This window comes from Bos indicus x Bos taurus, chromosome 10 (genome assembly GCF_003369695.1).
Source record: "Bos indicus x Bos taurus breed Angus x Brahman F1 hybrid chromosome 10, Bos_hybrid_MaternalHap_v2.0, whole genome shotgun sequence".
Classification (NCBI taxonomy): Eukaryota; Metazoa; Chordata; class Mammalia; order Artiodactyla; family Bovidae; genus Bos; species Bos indicus x Bos taurus.
The window spans coordinates 97,856,855-97,872,296 of NC_040085.1; the positions used below are offsets into that span (position 1 = coordinate 97,856,855).

A 15,442-nucleotide genomic window follows, 5' to 3' on the forward strand; every position below is an offset into this window, starting at 1 on the left:
TGTCTCCTGGGCTGGTGAACTTCCCGGCTTGTGCCTTTGGCTTGTGCAGATAAGGAAGCTGTGGATGAACCAACTCTTATCACCAGGGGAGAATTGCTCAAAATTCCTTGTCCGAAGGATGAATGAATAATCTTGCATTAGATGCAAAGGACAGCTCATTATCACCCTCAGCTGTTGGCTCCAGCCTGATTTCCCTTATTGAGTAATCACTGGTAGATCCTTGATATTTACAGATAGAACTTGGGCCAAGTCAAACATTCATGACGTGTATTGATAAATGCACTCAGACACGGTGTGGAAGCCTATGCTTTGTACCTGGCATGAAGGAGTGACTGGGGCTCGCAAGCGATGGAGATGGCTGTAAGCATCCGCATCTCCGTTGGCTTGTTGCTCTCAATGCTGCTGCACAGCATGAATAATTCTTACAAACGGATCGTATCTGTTTCTTCATGAAAGGTCACCGTGAAAAGAAAGCTGCCATGGAAGCAAAGAGAAAATGGAACATGCCTAAGAAAGTAATGGTCTTAGCCAGAAAATTGAAATTTGGGATGAGTTTATCAGTGGAATGTTGTGTTTGGCTATGACTCAGTTCTGGAAAGCTAAGGAATTCACCATATACTCTACAAGAACCAGACTGTACTCTTGGAATAGCATCCAGACTCTACAAAAAGGACTCCCTAAATAAGAGAAAAAATTTAGCAAAGTTGAAAATGTGGTTCATGCGTGGCATGAGGATAAATATAAGACACGCATAACTAAGGTTGGAAATGAGAAATGGAATATTTTCTGCTCTATCAGTAGAGAGGGATGTCATAGTCGTCAGCAATTGCAGCCTTCCAGTGTGAGCTGGTGAGCCCTGAGGGAACTCAGGAAGGAAAAGAATAGCTGTCATCTAGCAGCCATTAGATGACAGCCATTCCCTAGAGTGAGCCCCAAGGAAGCTCAGGATGTGAAATACACAGGATGTCTGCCACAGATAGCTGAGGTACATATCAAAGGAATGATTCCAGTGAGCCCAGACTCTTGCATCTTCCCATACATAGAAAGTGCTAAATTCCTTAACTTGGGATGTCTGGGGCTTTTTTCTCTAATTAACAGTAATCTTTTGATGTTCAGACTACCTGCCCTTTGTTGCAGAACTTCTATATAATCTGACTCCTCCCCTCGTCTCCTCAGAGCAGTTCTCTCTGGTTGCTTGAGATGCTGTCTCCCGGGCTTGAAGCCCTAAAAATTTCTGCCATAACTCTCAACTTTTAGGTTGCTATATTTTTTCACTCGACAGTTACGGCAGCCGTGAAGGGACGTGAACCGTCAGCTACCTGGGACCGGTACCCTGTGGTTTTCACACCTTGAGCTTCCTGGGGGCTGCTCACCATGGGGAGTGGCTACAGTCTGATGGCTGCTAGCGGCCAGGTGCCCTTTACCTTCCTGTGTTCTCTCGGGGCTCCTCGGCTCGTTCGGGAGGGCTGCAATCATTGACGACTGTAACATCTTCGTTTCCTGATACAGCAGGAAATATTCTGTTTCTCAGAAATAACATTTTGAATTTATCACACATGTGCACGTGTAAAGAGATTTTTCCTTTAGAGGTTGAGGTCTGCTGGGTCTAATCAGGACCACAAGGACACACTGGTGGGCTAGGTGTGATTTTGAAGGAACTTTTTCTTCAAAATGTTCCGCACGTATTTGTGATCCTCACTGCCCTGCCCCTCCCCAACAGCTTGAAATCATCATTTGCCTCCATTGTGGCTTAGAGTGGTCATTTGTGGGAGGAGCCTTGTAAACTGGAAATTTATATACACACTTTATGACAGCCTTCCCTCCCAAAAGGCTACAGTTAATATGTGTGTATTATCCTGAATGTGGTGACTGTTGCCTTCACTCAGCAGTGTGGGCTCTGGTCTAGATGTCCTCCTGGCTTTGCCTTGGAGGTGAGAGCTTGAGACAGGGCAGGTGCCGGTAGTGGAGGGGCAGGACTGAGGCCTTGGGGTGGGAGGAGGCTGGAAGAAAGGAGAGGATCCAGGCGGGAGGCTTCTAAAACACGTACCGAAGACCTCATGTCATTCAAAAGTCACAAAACGCAAGACAAACTTTCCAGCAGAAATAAAAGCAAAGACAAGTGAATGTCTGGTTGGGGGACAGCGATCTGCAGATATCGTTGTGCTGCTTTTCGTTTTCTTCACATTGTCTCTTGTGTTTTGTAGACAGCTCTTTCTCAAATTAACTGCATTCACAATCGGGACGAGTATCTTAATTCCCTCCTCGCTAACTTTCAGTCTAGAGTTAGGTGTTTCAGATGTGTTTTTAAGCACTGACACCAGCAATTCCATTTAAAAGTGCTCAGATGGTATTGTTGAAGGAGTACCATGATTTCAAAATAAAATGACAATGGATGGTAAAACAACATCAAATTAGTCACCGAAATAACACAAACAAGTTCAAGCACCCAAATAACAATACAGTCACGCTAAACTAACAAAACATGGCAGAGATTTCTTTCCATCTACTGCTAACACGGAAGTGTCATATACAGAGGATATAATTTGCTTGCTTCAGTAACTGTAGAAGTCATGAGACTTTTGATGAACTTTTTAAAATTGAGGAAATTAACCTTATTTCAAATTTTGAAAATAAGATGGGACTATTCATGTTTTGGGAGCTTCCCGTGTGGCACAGTGGTAAAGGATCCACCTGCAAGTTCAGGAGATGCTGGTTCAGTCCCTGGGTCTGGAAGATCCCCTGGAGTGGGAAATGGCAACCCACTCCAGTACTCTTGCCTGGGAAATCCCATGGACAGAGGAGCCTGGTGGGCTATAGCTCATGAGGTTGCAGAGAGTTGGACATGACTGAGCACACTTGCACTCATGTTTTTTATTAACAAATCATTTTAAATTTGCATGATTCACATTTGTTTCATATTTTTATACTGTGTAACCCCTGCTAACTGCCCAACTCTGTTTTGAATCACTGGAAATATGTCCTGAAAAAGGAAGCTAGGATCCAAAGGGCCCTTTTGCTCTAATATAGAATCCATGTTTTCTGTGGGGGTAGATACCACTCCGCAGGATTTTTTTTTAAATTTATTTTTTATGTATTTTTGGCCATGCTGGGTCTCCGTTGCTATGCAGGCTTTTCTCTAGCTGCTGCTAGCGGGGCTGCTCTCTCGCTGTGGTGTGCGGGCTTCTCATCGCAGTGGCTTCTCTCGTTACGGAGCTCGGCCTCCAGCGCGGCTCCCAGGCACCAGAGCACAGGCTCGGTAGTTGTGGCACACGGGCTTAGTTGCTCAACAGCCTGTGGGATCTGCCTGAATCAGGGATCAAACCTGCATTGGCAGGCTGACCCTTTACCATTGAGCCACCAGGGAAGACCCCCACCCCCACCCCCTGCAACCAGGATTATTTTTGAATTATAAAAGTTTTACACATTATTGCAAAAGATTGAAATAACACACTTTCTGGAGAATCTCTGTTCCCAACTTAATGAATAGCCTCCAGGGCTTTTCTCATTGCATGGACACATGTAAACATTTTATCATGCAACTTCTTCTGAAAAGATAACCTTTGGCTCCAGAGCATCAGGAAATCCGAGCAAGCAGGCTGCCACTTTCCAAAATCACTGTACATATTGCTTTTCCTAATCACTGCTTAATTGTTTCTGTCTAGATACGCATCTGGGCCCGGAAAGATGCCATCGCAGATGGAAATGCAGATTTTGCTTTGAACATCACAGGTCCCATCTTCTCTTTTCTGGAGGATTTATTTAATATCAGTTACCCTCTTCCAAAAACAGGTGAGGTATCTTCCCTTACAATGTGTTTGATTTCCTATTATGGGTGCTCTAGGTTGAGATCAAAAGATACCTAGATGGGCCTCCAAGGACCGGTTGGCATTTTGTTGTTTTTGCTGTTTTGGAGTCAGCCCTGCTGGCTTCCCATCATTGTGTCCTACACGTTCCTAAACACGCAGAGGCCTGTCTGCTCCTTCTCTGCATGGTGCCGTGTGACTAGCTGGTGCTCAGAGGGCTCCCGGCTTCAGATCCCTCCTGGGTGCTCACTGGTGGCTTACCTCCTCCAGACCTTGCCTTCTCCCTGGCTTTCTGCCCTTTCATCTCACACCAAGAGCATGCAGTGCAATGTTCTGGATCCTTTTAACCGCTTGCGTGAATTACTCCAGTTCCCTTTAGGAAGGTTTTGTTGTTTTTTTCAAAATATGTTCTTTAGCTGTGAGTCATTGGATTAGGACTTGGGGGTCCCATCAGTGAATTTTTATTGTATAAAATTGGAATCATGTGTGAACAGAATATGATCCTCAAAGGAATATGTGAACATTTTGTTTCTCGTAGATCGGTATGGAATGTCCTTAAAATTATGTGAGCTGCTCAGCTCAGAAAGTTGTTCCATGTTTTGTCTCTCTCGCTTGAGGGTATCATGTCAGTGTGTTTTGTTCCTCTGAAAGGCTATTTAGTTGAAGTCTTGAGGGAAAGTATGCTTGGCCTTTACTGGCAGACAGTGGAAGAAGGTGGGGAGTAAAAATTAGGGCGCTCCAGGCTCCCGAATGCTGCATAGACAGGGCCTCTGCCGCTTAAGTCTTCTGGCTGAGGAGGGACGGGGAGTGAAGGAATAGGGGCCAGCCATGGCCTGCTCGTGGATCCCAGAGGTTATACCCGTCATTTAGAGAGTTGGAGGCAGGGACTTCCCTGGCAGGCCAGTGGTTAAGGCTCTGAGTTTCTACTGCAGGGGGCACAGGTTCGATCCCTGGCCAGGGAACTAAGATCCTCGATTCCCACATGCCACGCAGCACAGCCAAAAAAAAAACTAGAAAAAGAAGGAAAGAAACAAAGACAGTTTGCAGCAACAGGAATCTGAGCATGGAGACCAAGTTTCTGGCACTTCTGTGGCCAGAAGATCTCAAGATGACCCTTGTCTAGGCAAGAAAATTTCTCTTTATCTTTATTTAGATAAGGAGAAGTCCAGAGTTATTCTTGATATCCTCGTCGGTCAAAACATCTCCTCCATCCAGTTAAGTCACCTCCTTATTATCTCCACCTCCACCCACTTCTTCCCCATCCCCCTCATCCTCCCTAGTTCACATCACCAAAGTCTCTACCACAACTGACCTTGCTTTGACCACCGTCCCTCCTGTCTCCTCCAGTTCATCTTCCACACTGAGGCCTGAGGGATCTTTCCAAAGCAAAATCTGATCATGTTATTTCCCTGTTTAAAACTCTTCTGTGGCTTCCCAATGCCCTGGGGATAAAGTCCAAAGTTCACACCCTATCTTAACAGTGCGTCTCTCGCCAGCCTCTCGGGGCTTTTGACAGTTTCTCAGAGAAGAAGGGCTGCTCTAGCAGCATCTCTGTCCTCTTCTACACTTTCATTTTCTCCTCCTCTCGGTCAGGCTCTTGCACATTCAGTTTGCACATCCTGCCTTTCCTTTTACCCAACTTGTTGATTCTTATATTTCTCAACACAGTGCCTCCTCCTCCAGGAAGTCTTCCCTGACTCTTTCTCTCCCAAGCTTCCACAGCATCCTGTGCATCCCTGCATTCAAGTTCTTGAGCTGCTAGATCCTAATCATCTCTGCATTAGGTCAAGGGCAAGTTGAGGGTCAGGGTCTGGACTGTCCTTTTTTAAGTACCTTCTGAGCCTGTGACTCTGCTTCTCTCAGAATTGTTGTTTAGTTGCTAAGTCATGCCTGCCTCTTTTGCAACGCCATGGACTGTAGCCCGCCAGGCTCCTCTGTCCATGGGATTCTCCAGGCAAGAATGCTGGAGTGGGTTGCCATTTCTTTCTCCAACGGATCTTTCCAACCCAGGGATCAAACCCACGTTTCCTGCATTGGCAGATAGATTCTTTACCACTGAGCCACAAGGGAAGGCCCTGTCTCAAACTAGTAAAGAGTAAGCTTTTTTTTTTTTTGGTGGGGGGAAAAATATGTTCAATGAGTTCCATAATTCCATGTAAATTCTGGCTAGATTACCAGCTCCTGGAAGTCAAGGTTATGTTGGCACTTTTTTTTTCTGTATCTTTCATAGCATCCGATCCAGTGTTGCTCTATGAGCACGCGTAGGTGGTGCTTAGTCAAAACTGCCTTTTGATGGATAGCTGATTACAATAGAGTTTCTCTATTACTGGATCTTTAAGAGAAAGATGAACTAATGTCTCCTAATTACTTTGACTTTTGGTTGAGTCATTTAAAAACAAAACAAAAAAACTGTTACAGCTGCTGGTGGAGTTGGCTGTTTAGGTTGTTATAAGCTTTAAAAGAAAAAGTGACATCATGATGCTTTTAGGAGTAAGTATAGGTGTTTAAGATTTGCAAACTTATAAAATAGCAACTTCCCTTTTAAGTTTTTATTTTTTCTTAACTTGTAACCATCTGCTAAAGCTGAAACTCTAGTACTTTGGCCACCTCATGCGAAGAGTTGACTCACTGGAAAAGACTCTGATGCTGGGAGAGATTGGGGGCAGGAGGAGAAGGGGACGACAGAGGATGAGATGGCTGGATGGCACCACTGACTCAATGGATGTGAGTCTGAGTGAACTCCGGGAGTTGGTGATAGACAGGGAGGCCTGGCGTGCTGCGATTCATGGGGTCGCAAAGTCGGACACGACTGAGCAACTGATCTGATCTGATCTGAACCATAGCAGGCTAATGATATATATTGTACATCTCAGCAAAGTTTGTATTTTTGAAGCAATAAAACTCAGTTCAGTTCAGTTCAGTTGCTCAGTCCTGTCCAACTCTTTGCGACCCCATAATTGCAGCACTCCAGGCCTCCCTGTCCATCACCAACTCCCGGAGTTCACTCAGACTCACGCTCATTTAGTCAGTGATGCCATCCAGCCATCTCATCCTCTGTCGTCCCCTTCTCCTCCTGCCCCCAATCCCTCCCAGCATCAGAGTCTTTTCCAATGAGTCAACTCTTCGCATGAGGTGGCCAAAGTACTGGAGTTTCAGCTTTAGCATGATTCCTTCCAAAGAAATCCCAGGGCTGATCTCCTTCAGAATGGACTGGTTGGATCTCCTTGCAGTCCAAGGGACTCTCAAGAGTCTTCTCCAACACCACAGTTCAAAAGCATCAATTCTTTGGCGTTCAGCCTTCTTCACACTTCAACTCTTACATCCATACATGACCACAGGAAAAACCATAGCCTTGACTAGACGGACCTTTGTTGGCAAAGTAATGTCTCTGCTTTTGAATATGCTATCTAGGTCGGTCATAACTTTCCTTCCAAGGAGTAAGCGTCTTTTAATATCATGGCTGCAGTCACCATCTGCAGTGATTTTGGAGGCCAAAAATATAAAGTCTGACACTGTTCCCACTGTTTCCCCATCTATTTCCCATGAAGTGATGGGACCGGATGCCATGATCTTCGTTTTCTGAATGTTGAGCTTTAAGCCAACTTTTTCACTCTCCACTTTCACTTTCATCAAGAGGCTTTTGAGTTCCTCTTCACTTTCTGCCATAAGGGTGGTGTCATCTGCCTATCTGAGGTTATTGATATTTCTCCCGGCAATCTTGATTCCAGTTTGTGTTTCTTCCAGTCCAGCGTTCCTCATGATGTACTCTGCATATAAGTTAAATAAGCAGGGTGACAATACATAGCCTTGACGTACTCCTTTTCCTATTTGGAACCAGTCTGTTGTTCCATGTCCAGTTGGAACTGTTGCTTCCTGACCTGAATACAGGTTTCTCAAGAGGCAGGTCAGGTGATCTGGTATTCCCATCTCTTTCAGAATTTTCCACAGTTTATTGTGATCCATGCAGTCAAAGGCTTTGGCATAGTCAATAAAGCAGAAATAGATGTTTTTCTGGAACTCTCTTGCTTTTTCGATGATCCAGCAGATGTTGGCAATTTGATCTCTGGTTTCTCTGCCTTTTCTAAAACCAGCTTGAACATTAGGAAGTTCACGGTTCATGTATTGCTGAAGCCTGGCTTGGAGAATTTTGAGCATTACTTTACTAGCGTGTGAGATGAGTGCAATTGTGCAGTAGTTGAGCATTCTTTGGCATTGCCTTTCTTTGGGATTGGAATGAAAATTGACCTTTTCCAGTCCTGTGGCCACTGCTGAGTTTTCCAAATTTGCTGGCATATTGAGTGCAGAACTTTCACAACATCATCTTTCAGGATTTGAAATAGCTCAACTGGAATTCCATCACCTCCACTAGCTTTGTTCGTAGTGATGCTTTCTAAGGCCCACTTGACTTCACATTCCAGGATGTCTGGCTCTAGGTCAGTGATCACACCATCATGATTATCTGGGTCGTGAAGATCTTTTTTGTACAGTTCTTCTGTGTATTCTTGCCACCTCTTCTTAATATCTTCTGCTTCTGTTAGGTCCATACCATTTCTGTCCTTTATCGAGCCGATCTTTGCATGAAATGTTCCTTTGATATCTCTAATTTTCTTGAAGAGATCTCTAGTCTTTCCCATTCTGTTGTTTTCCTCTATTTCTTTGCATTGATCGCTGAGGAAGGCTTTCTTATCTCTTCTTGCTATTCTTTGGAACTCTGCATTCAGATGCTTATATCTTTCCTTTTCTCCTTTGCTTTTCACTTCTCTTCTTTTCACAGCTATTTGTAAGGCCTCCCCAGACAGCCATTTTGCGTTTTTGCATTTCTTTTCCATGGAGATGGTCTTGATCCCTGTCTCCTGTACAGTGTCACGAACCTCATTCCATAGTTCATCAGGCACTCTATCTATCAGATCTAGGCCCTTAAATCTATTTCTCACTTCCACTGTATAATCATCAGGGATTTGATTTAGGTCATACCTGAATGGTCTAGTGGTTTTCCCTACTTTCTTCAATTTAAGTCTGAATTTGGTAATAAGGAGTTCATGATTTGAACCACAGTCAGCTCCTGGTCTTATTTTTGTTGACTGTATAGAGCTTCTCCATCTTTGGCTGCCAAGAATATAATCAATCTGATTTCGGTGTTGACCATCTTGTGATGTCCATGTGTAGAGTCTTCTCTTATAAAACTCAAGTTGTCTATAAATCATAAAGTGGTGACATAATTACCATAATTAATGAGACTCTACTGAGTAAATGAAAATCACCTACTACTTTTCTAGGTGCTCTCTGAATGCAGAAGCAGTAGATGGTAGAGGCTCTGTTCAGGTAGCTGAGTTCGGCAGATAGCATCTACATGTTAAAGACAGAAGCAAACAAATTGCGAAGGAGGAGACAGCACTGACTCATAAAGTCAGCATGAAGTCTCAGCAGAAAGAGGACTGTGTGGCAGAAACCAACATAGTATTGTAAAGCAATTGTCCTTCAATTACAAATACGTAAATTTTAAAGAAACAGTTAAACAAAAAAGAAAGGACAGTAAGTGGTAATGGGAGTAGCCCAAATATATAAAGAACACCTACAGATAAATAAGAAAAATACAATAGGAAAAAAACAAGTAAAAGATATATGAATAGATGTTATACAGAAAAGGAAACACATGTGGCTAACAAACTTTTGAAGAAATATTTAACCTCATTAAGCAGTCTGAGAAATGAGTACCCAAGATCACAGTGACAACCTATTCAGTTGTCAAAGAGTAGACATTCTCACAAATACAAGTGTTAGAAAGTGACACTGTTGAAAGGAGTATCAGTTGTTACAACTTAAAAACCTGTTTGTTGTCTTACAATGTTCATCATCAGAATACCTTAAAACCCAGAAATTCCATTCCTAGATATATCTTCAAGAGGAATTTGAGCACATACATGCCAGAAGACATGTGCAAGAATGTTTGAAGCTACACTTTTCATACTAGTGTCAAACCCAAAGCAGCCAAAGTGGTCACTGATAGAATGGATATGGGTCATTCACACGATGGAAAACTATCCAGTAGAATGGGAAACCCAGGCTGAGGCAACTAAGTATGTCGAAAGATAATGGAGCATTACCTGTTGAGGCTATATAATGACCTGAATGTTTCTTACTATACACTGTCAGCTTCAACCACGTGTAAACTCAACTAAATTACTGAGCGTAGCATAGCGAAAGCATTCATGAGGCAAATGTAGCATGGACTATAGCGATGATATTTCTTTCACTAGCAAAGGAAAATTTCAAAACTTGTATCATTCTAGTGTTAGAAGTAACAAATGATCACACTGTAAAAAATTTGGAAAGATAGGGAAAGCACAAAAAAGAGAAGCAAAATCGCTTGGAATGCTGCCATGCAGAGATGACCATGGGTAACATTTTGATGTCTAGTTCTTTGTCTCAATTTCCATCTTTCTCTGTATTTGCTTCTTTGTTTTTAACAAAAATGACACCATGGAATTGATATTGTTCTTTGATTAAAAAAAAATTAACAATATAAAGCAATATGATCCAGGTAACCGTTCTTTTTTATTGTCATTTTAACTCATAGGCTGCCTACATATCAATTTGACAAAATAATTTATTTAATCTTCAGTGGTTGAAAATTTGGACTGATTTTTCCTTTCCTGAGGGGGAGGGGGCTGCTTTTAAAACATGAAAGAAAACATAAGGATGTGTTTACAAATATCCATGCTATTTGGCTTAGTAGAAATTGCAAAATTTGAAAGGTTAGGAACATTTTTAAAAGTTACGAAGCATTTTGCTGGACTGCTCCAGAAAAATTACCAGTTCACACCCTCATCAATAGGCTATGTGTCAGTTTTCCTATACCTAATTGTAAATTCTAGCCAATACTAATTATTACATTTGAAAATGTATTTCATACATTTGAAAGCTTGTTATATCATTGTTTTAATTGTTGCTTTTGATACTAATGAAGCTGAAAATTTTAAATAAGATTTTTGGGTGTTTGAATTATTTCTTTATTGAATTGTTCACGTTTTTCCTTTTTGATTCATCAAAGTTCTTTAAGTATTGAAAAAATATTTTCTAGTTGTGATATAGGCTGCAAATATTTACCCCAGTCTGTGTTTTGCCTTTCAAATTTGTTTGTGGTGTTTTTTTGGTGCACTAAAATATTTAATTTTAAATAGACTTAATTTTTTAGAACAGTTTATGAAAAAAGTGTGCCCAGAGTGTGAAGAGTCCTCATGTATCTCCTCTCCCTCCCCTTCCCCCCACCCCTAGTTTCTCCTCTTGTTAACATCGTACATTGGTGTGGATTTTTAAAAATTACAATTGATGAATCAGTACTGATACATTTTTATAACTAAAGTCCATAGCTTACATTAGGGTTCACTCTTTGTGGTGTTGTACAGTTCTGTGAATTTCAAAATGTATACAGTAACGAGGGCTTCCCCAATGACTCAGCAGTAAAGAATCCTCTTGCAGTGCAGGAGACACAGGGGACATGGGTTTGTTTGATCCCTGGGTCGGGAAGATCCTCTGGAGGAGGGCGGCAACCCACTCCAGTGTTCTTACCTGAAGACTCCGTGGACAGAGGAGCCTGGTGGGCTACAGTCCAGTGGGTCACAAAGAGTCAGACCTGATTGAAGTGACTGAGCGCATAATAATGACATATGTCTACCGTCACAGTATCAGACGATAGTTTCACTGTCTTAAAAATCCCCTGTGCTCTACCTGCTCATCCCCTCTTTTCCCCCAATCCCTGACAGCCACTGATCTTTGTACTGTCTATATAATTTTGCCTTTTCCATAATGTTATGTACTAACTGGAATCATACCATGTGTAACTTTTTCTTTTTGGCTTCTTTCACTTAGTGGGCTTCCCCGGTGGCTCAGCTGGTAAAGAATCTGTCTGCAATGCAGGAGACCTGAATTTGACCCCTGGGTTGAGAAGATCACCTGAAAGAGGGCATGACAACTCACTCCAGTGTTCTTGCCTGGAGAACCCCCATGGACTATGAGGTTGCAAAGAGTCTGAGACGACTGAGTGACTTTCACTTTTCTTTCACTTAGTAACATTAAGTTTTATCCATGTCCTTTCATAACTTAATAGCTCATTTCTTTTTATCACTAAATAGTACTCTGTTGTATGGCTGTACTGAACTGAACTGAACTGAAGTCGCTCAGTCGTGTCCGACTCTTTGCAACCCCTATGGACTGTAGCCTACCAGGCTCCTCTGTCCATGGGATTTTCCAGCCAAGAGTACTGGAGTGGGTTGCCATTTCCAGTTTATTTATCCATTCACCTATTAAAAGACATCTTGATTATGTCCAAGTTTTGGCAGTTATGATTGAAGCTGCTATAAACATTCACGTGCATGTTGCTGACTTCAGTTGTGAACTCATTTGGGTAAATCCTTAGGAGCTCAATTGCTAGACTGTATAGCCAACCTATGTTCAGCTTTATAAGAAACTGCCGAATTGTCTTCTGAAGTGGCTGTACCATTTTGCATTCTCACCAGCAACGGATGAGTGTTTTTATTGTTCCACATCTTCTCCAACATCGATGTTTTGTTTTGAACTGGTGTGTCATGGTATCTCGTTGTTTTAATTTGCAATTTCCTAATGACATGGAGAAGGCAATGGCACCCCACTCCAGTACTCTTGCCTGGAAAATCCCATGGACGGAGGAGCCTGGTGGGCTGCAGTCCATGGGGTCGCTGGGAGTTGGACACGACTGAGCAACTTCACTTTCACTTTTCACTTTCATGCATTGGAGAAGGAAATGGCAACCCACTCCAGTGTTCTTGCCCGGAGAATCCCAGGGACCGTGGAGCCTGGTGGGCTGCCGTCTCTGGGGTCGCACAGAGTCGGACACGACTGAAGCGACTTAGCAGCAGCAGTGACATATGGTGTTGAGCATATCTTCATCTGTTCATTTGCCATTTGTGTGTCTCTTTAGTGAAGTGTCTCTTTAGTGAACTATCTCTTTAGATCTTTTGCTAATTCTGTAAAGTTTTTCTCTTATTTTTGAGTTTCAAGTGTTCTTTGTATATTTTGGATATAGGTCCTTAATCAAAACTATTTAATTTTCATACAAAGCAATTTGTTTTCTGACTCTGTCTTCTCTGTGTCTTTAATGCCTTTCTCCTGCCCCTTAAGTTATAGATATTCACTTGCATTTTATTTCAGTAATTTTATGATTTCATTTTGAGATGTTGTATCTGGAACTCTCAAATCTTTAGAAAGAGATGATTCATTTTCCCTCCATTTAAATCCACTTAGATATAATTGCTTTGCCTACTTTTGACAACCGTGCAATGGAAAACTGGGGACTCTTGATATTTGACGAGTCATTATTGTTGCTGCAACCAAATGATAAACTAACAGAAAAAAAGATCATGATCTCCTATATTGTCTCCCACGAAATCGGACATCAGGCATGTGGTAAAATGTTCTTTCTTATTTCACACAAGAATATTCTCCAGCTTCTGTACCAAAAGCAGCAAAAACTCCTCAAACTATACCATACACCAAATTTTAAAAAATAACTTGAAAAGTGGTCCAGTGAGTGAAAACAAGGAAGGATCTATGTAATCAGATCCTGGGTGGATTTGAACTTTTGGTGATAGATCATGGTGATAAGAAATCTCAGAACAGTAGCAGGTCGTATATTCAAAGAGTAATTGTGTGCCACAAAGTTCTCTTCAGGAAAAGTAAACCAAGCAGACCTGTGGTCATCTGCTTTTCATTCCATCTTAAAATAGAGACATTCAAAGGAGTCACTAGAAGATATCCCATTTCATCAGTAGATTGTCACAAACTTTTTTTTTTTTTTGCAAGAAGTTACAAGTTAAAGGGTTATAGTCAATATACTAGTATCACTGAGGTGACAGTCACCTAAACTGTGAAATTATCTTCTTGTTATATGGACCCCTAAGAAGTTTTGGAGAGGAGTGATTTCCTGTGATTAAATTATACCCTGTTACACAGTCAACACATATTTTCACAAGTCTTGATCATCACTCACAGTGTCATTTTTTATTATAGCCTAAGTGACACATTGTTTTGGAAAATAGGGTGCTAACTATTAGTACATCACAGCTATTATAAGAATTTGGTTAAAAACCAGGGTGTGGATTTGTTGGTTTTGGAAATTATTGTGTTTATCTTTCCTGATTCTATTCATCATCATTTGACACTTTCCTTCTGTTAAGCTCAAACAGAAAATAATTATAACTGGACCACTTTGCAGAAACGAATACTTGAGTGATTCTTGCATGGTGCAGATCAAATCATGTCCTTAAAACATAATCAACTGCTTACAGCAAAATTCTGATGTAGTCTGTTTAGAGTATGAGATGCTGTCATTCAGTAGGTGTTAAGTGAACATTCAGGCCTTCTACTTTGACTTAACTTTGGAGTAAAGTGGACAATTTAAGAAATGCTATTCTAGCTTACTTTATTTCTCAGCATCACAGTTTTAAAGCAAAAATTGCTTCCAGTCATTGGATGTGAAATTTTACAGAAAAAAATGAATGACTTCATGTTATTAATAAAACAACAACATGATTTTGGAGTCCTGTTTTCAAGTTTTATCACTGATAGCAAATTACATTTAATTTTGTCTTTGACCTTACATTTATTTAACATGTAATTACAATAAATATTACTTAAATTGAAGTTAAGATTGTTCTTTTTATCCCCAACTCCAAAAGTGGTTTGGAAACTTGGTTACCATGAATTGGTGGAATAATATCTGGCTCAATGAAGGTTTTGCATCTTATTTTGAATTTGGGATAATTAACCACTTCAATCCTAAACTCCCAATGGTAAGTATGTCTGTTAATTTATAATTTTTCTTCTAATTATAATAGTAGTTAATTTTCATTGTTGAAAGTGTGTAAAATACAGAAAAATATAGAGATAATAAATTATCTGTAATATCAGAGATGCTCAATGTTGTCTTTTTGATTTGTTTTCTTTTGTCAGGCTTTTATTATTGTAAATATTCCTAGAAGAGAAAATTACACAGAAATGTGTAATGCCCTTTCTGCTTTATACTATATCAAGAGCTTTTCCACAGGTCATTAGATCATCCTTGAAAATAAGATTTTTAACGGTTTCCTAGTATTTTATCATATAACTTTATAAGATGTGTCTATATGAATGTGTGTGTGTGTATATATATATATATAAAATATTTTCCCTACTGTTAGATTTTAGGTTATTTTCATTAATTTCTACCTAGACTGAATTTTAAAGCACTTGCAATCAGTAATCTACAACTTTAATAATAAGTAATATGCTATGTTATATTACCCATAATGTAGCTGATATTGCATATGATACTCATAGCTGACATTGTATCTGTTATAGCTGATAATCTTTTGCTATGTTGAGTAAATAGTAACATGGAAAATTAATTTATGTGTATGCAAATCTGAATTGAAAGTTATATTCCAATATTTTATTTAGAGTAGTTAGGTAATGCTTTCAGAATGGCATGATAAAGCTAAATTGATTTAAGTGTTTAAATGTTTAGATTTAATATGATCTTTTGACACAGACCTCATTTCTTCACACCAAGTAAGGGTTTCTTTCTTCCTCTCTGTTCCTGCCTCCTGCCATCTCTCTGATGCTCA

General features: G+C 40.8%; 1 protein-coding gene across 4 annotated transcripts in view; it reads left to right on the top strand.

Moving 5' to 3' along the window:
- The window catches only part of LVRN (laeverin), a 79,155-nt gene that overhangs the window by 24,525 nt on the left and 39,188 nt on the right, over window positions 1–15,442 (top strand). For all 4 annotated transcript variants that reach the window (XM_027552644.1, XM_027552641.1, XM_027552642.1 and 1 more), the window contains exons 4-6: window positions 3,663–3,789; window positions 13,083–13,237; window positions 14,516–14,629. In XM_027552644.1, the coding sequence (XP_027408445.1) occupies window positions 3,663–3,789; window positions 13,083–13,237; window positions 14,516–14,629 (396 nt within the window). The remainder of the gene's footprint in view (window positions 1–3,662; window positions 3,790–13,082; window positions 13,238–14,515; window positions 14,630–15,442) is intronic.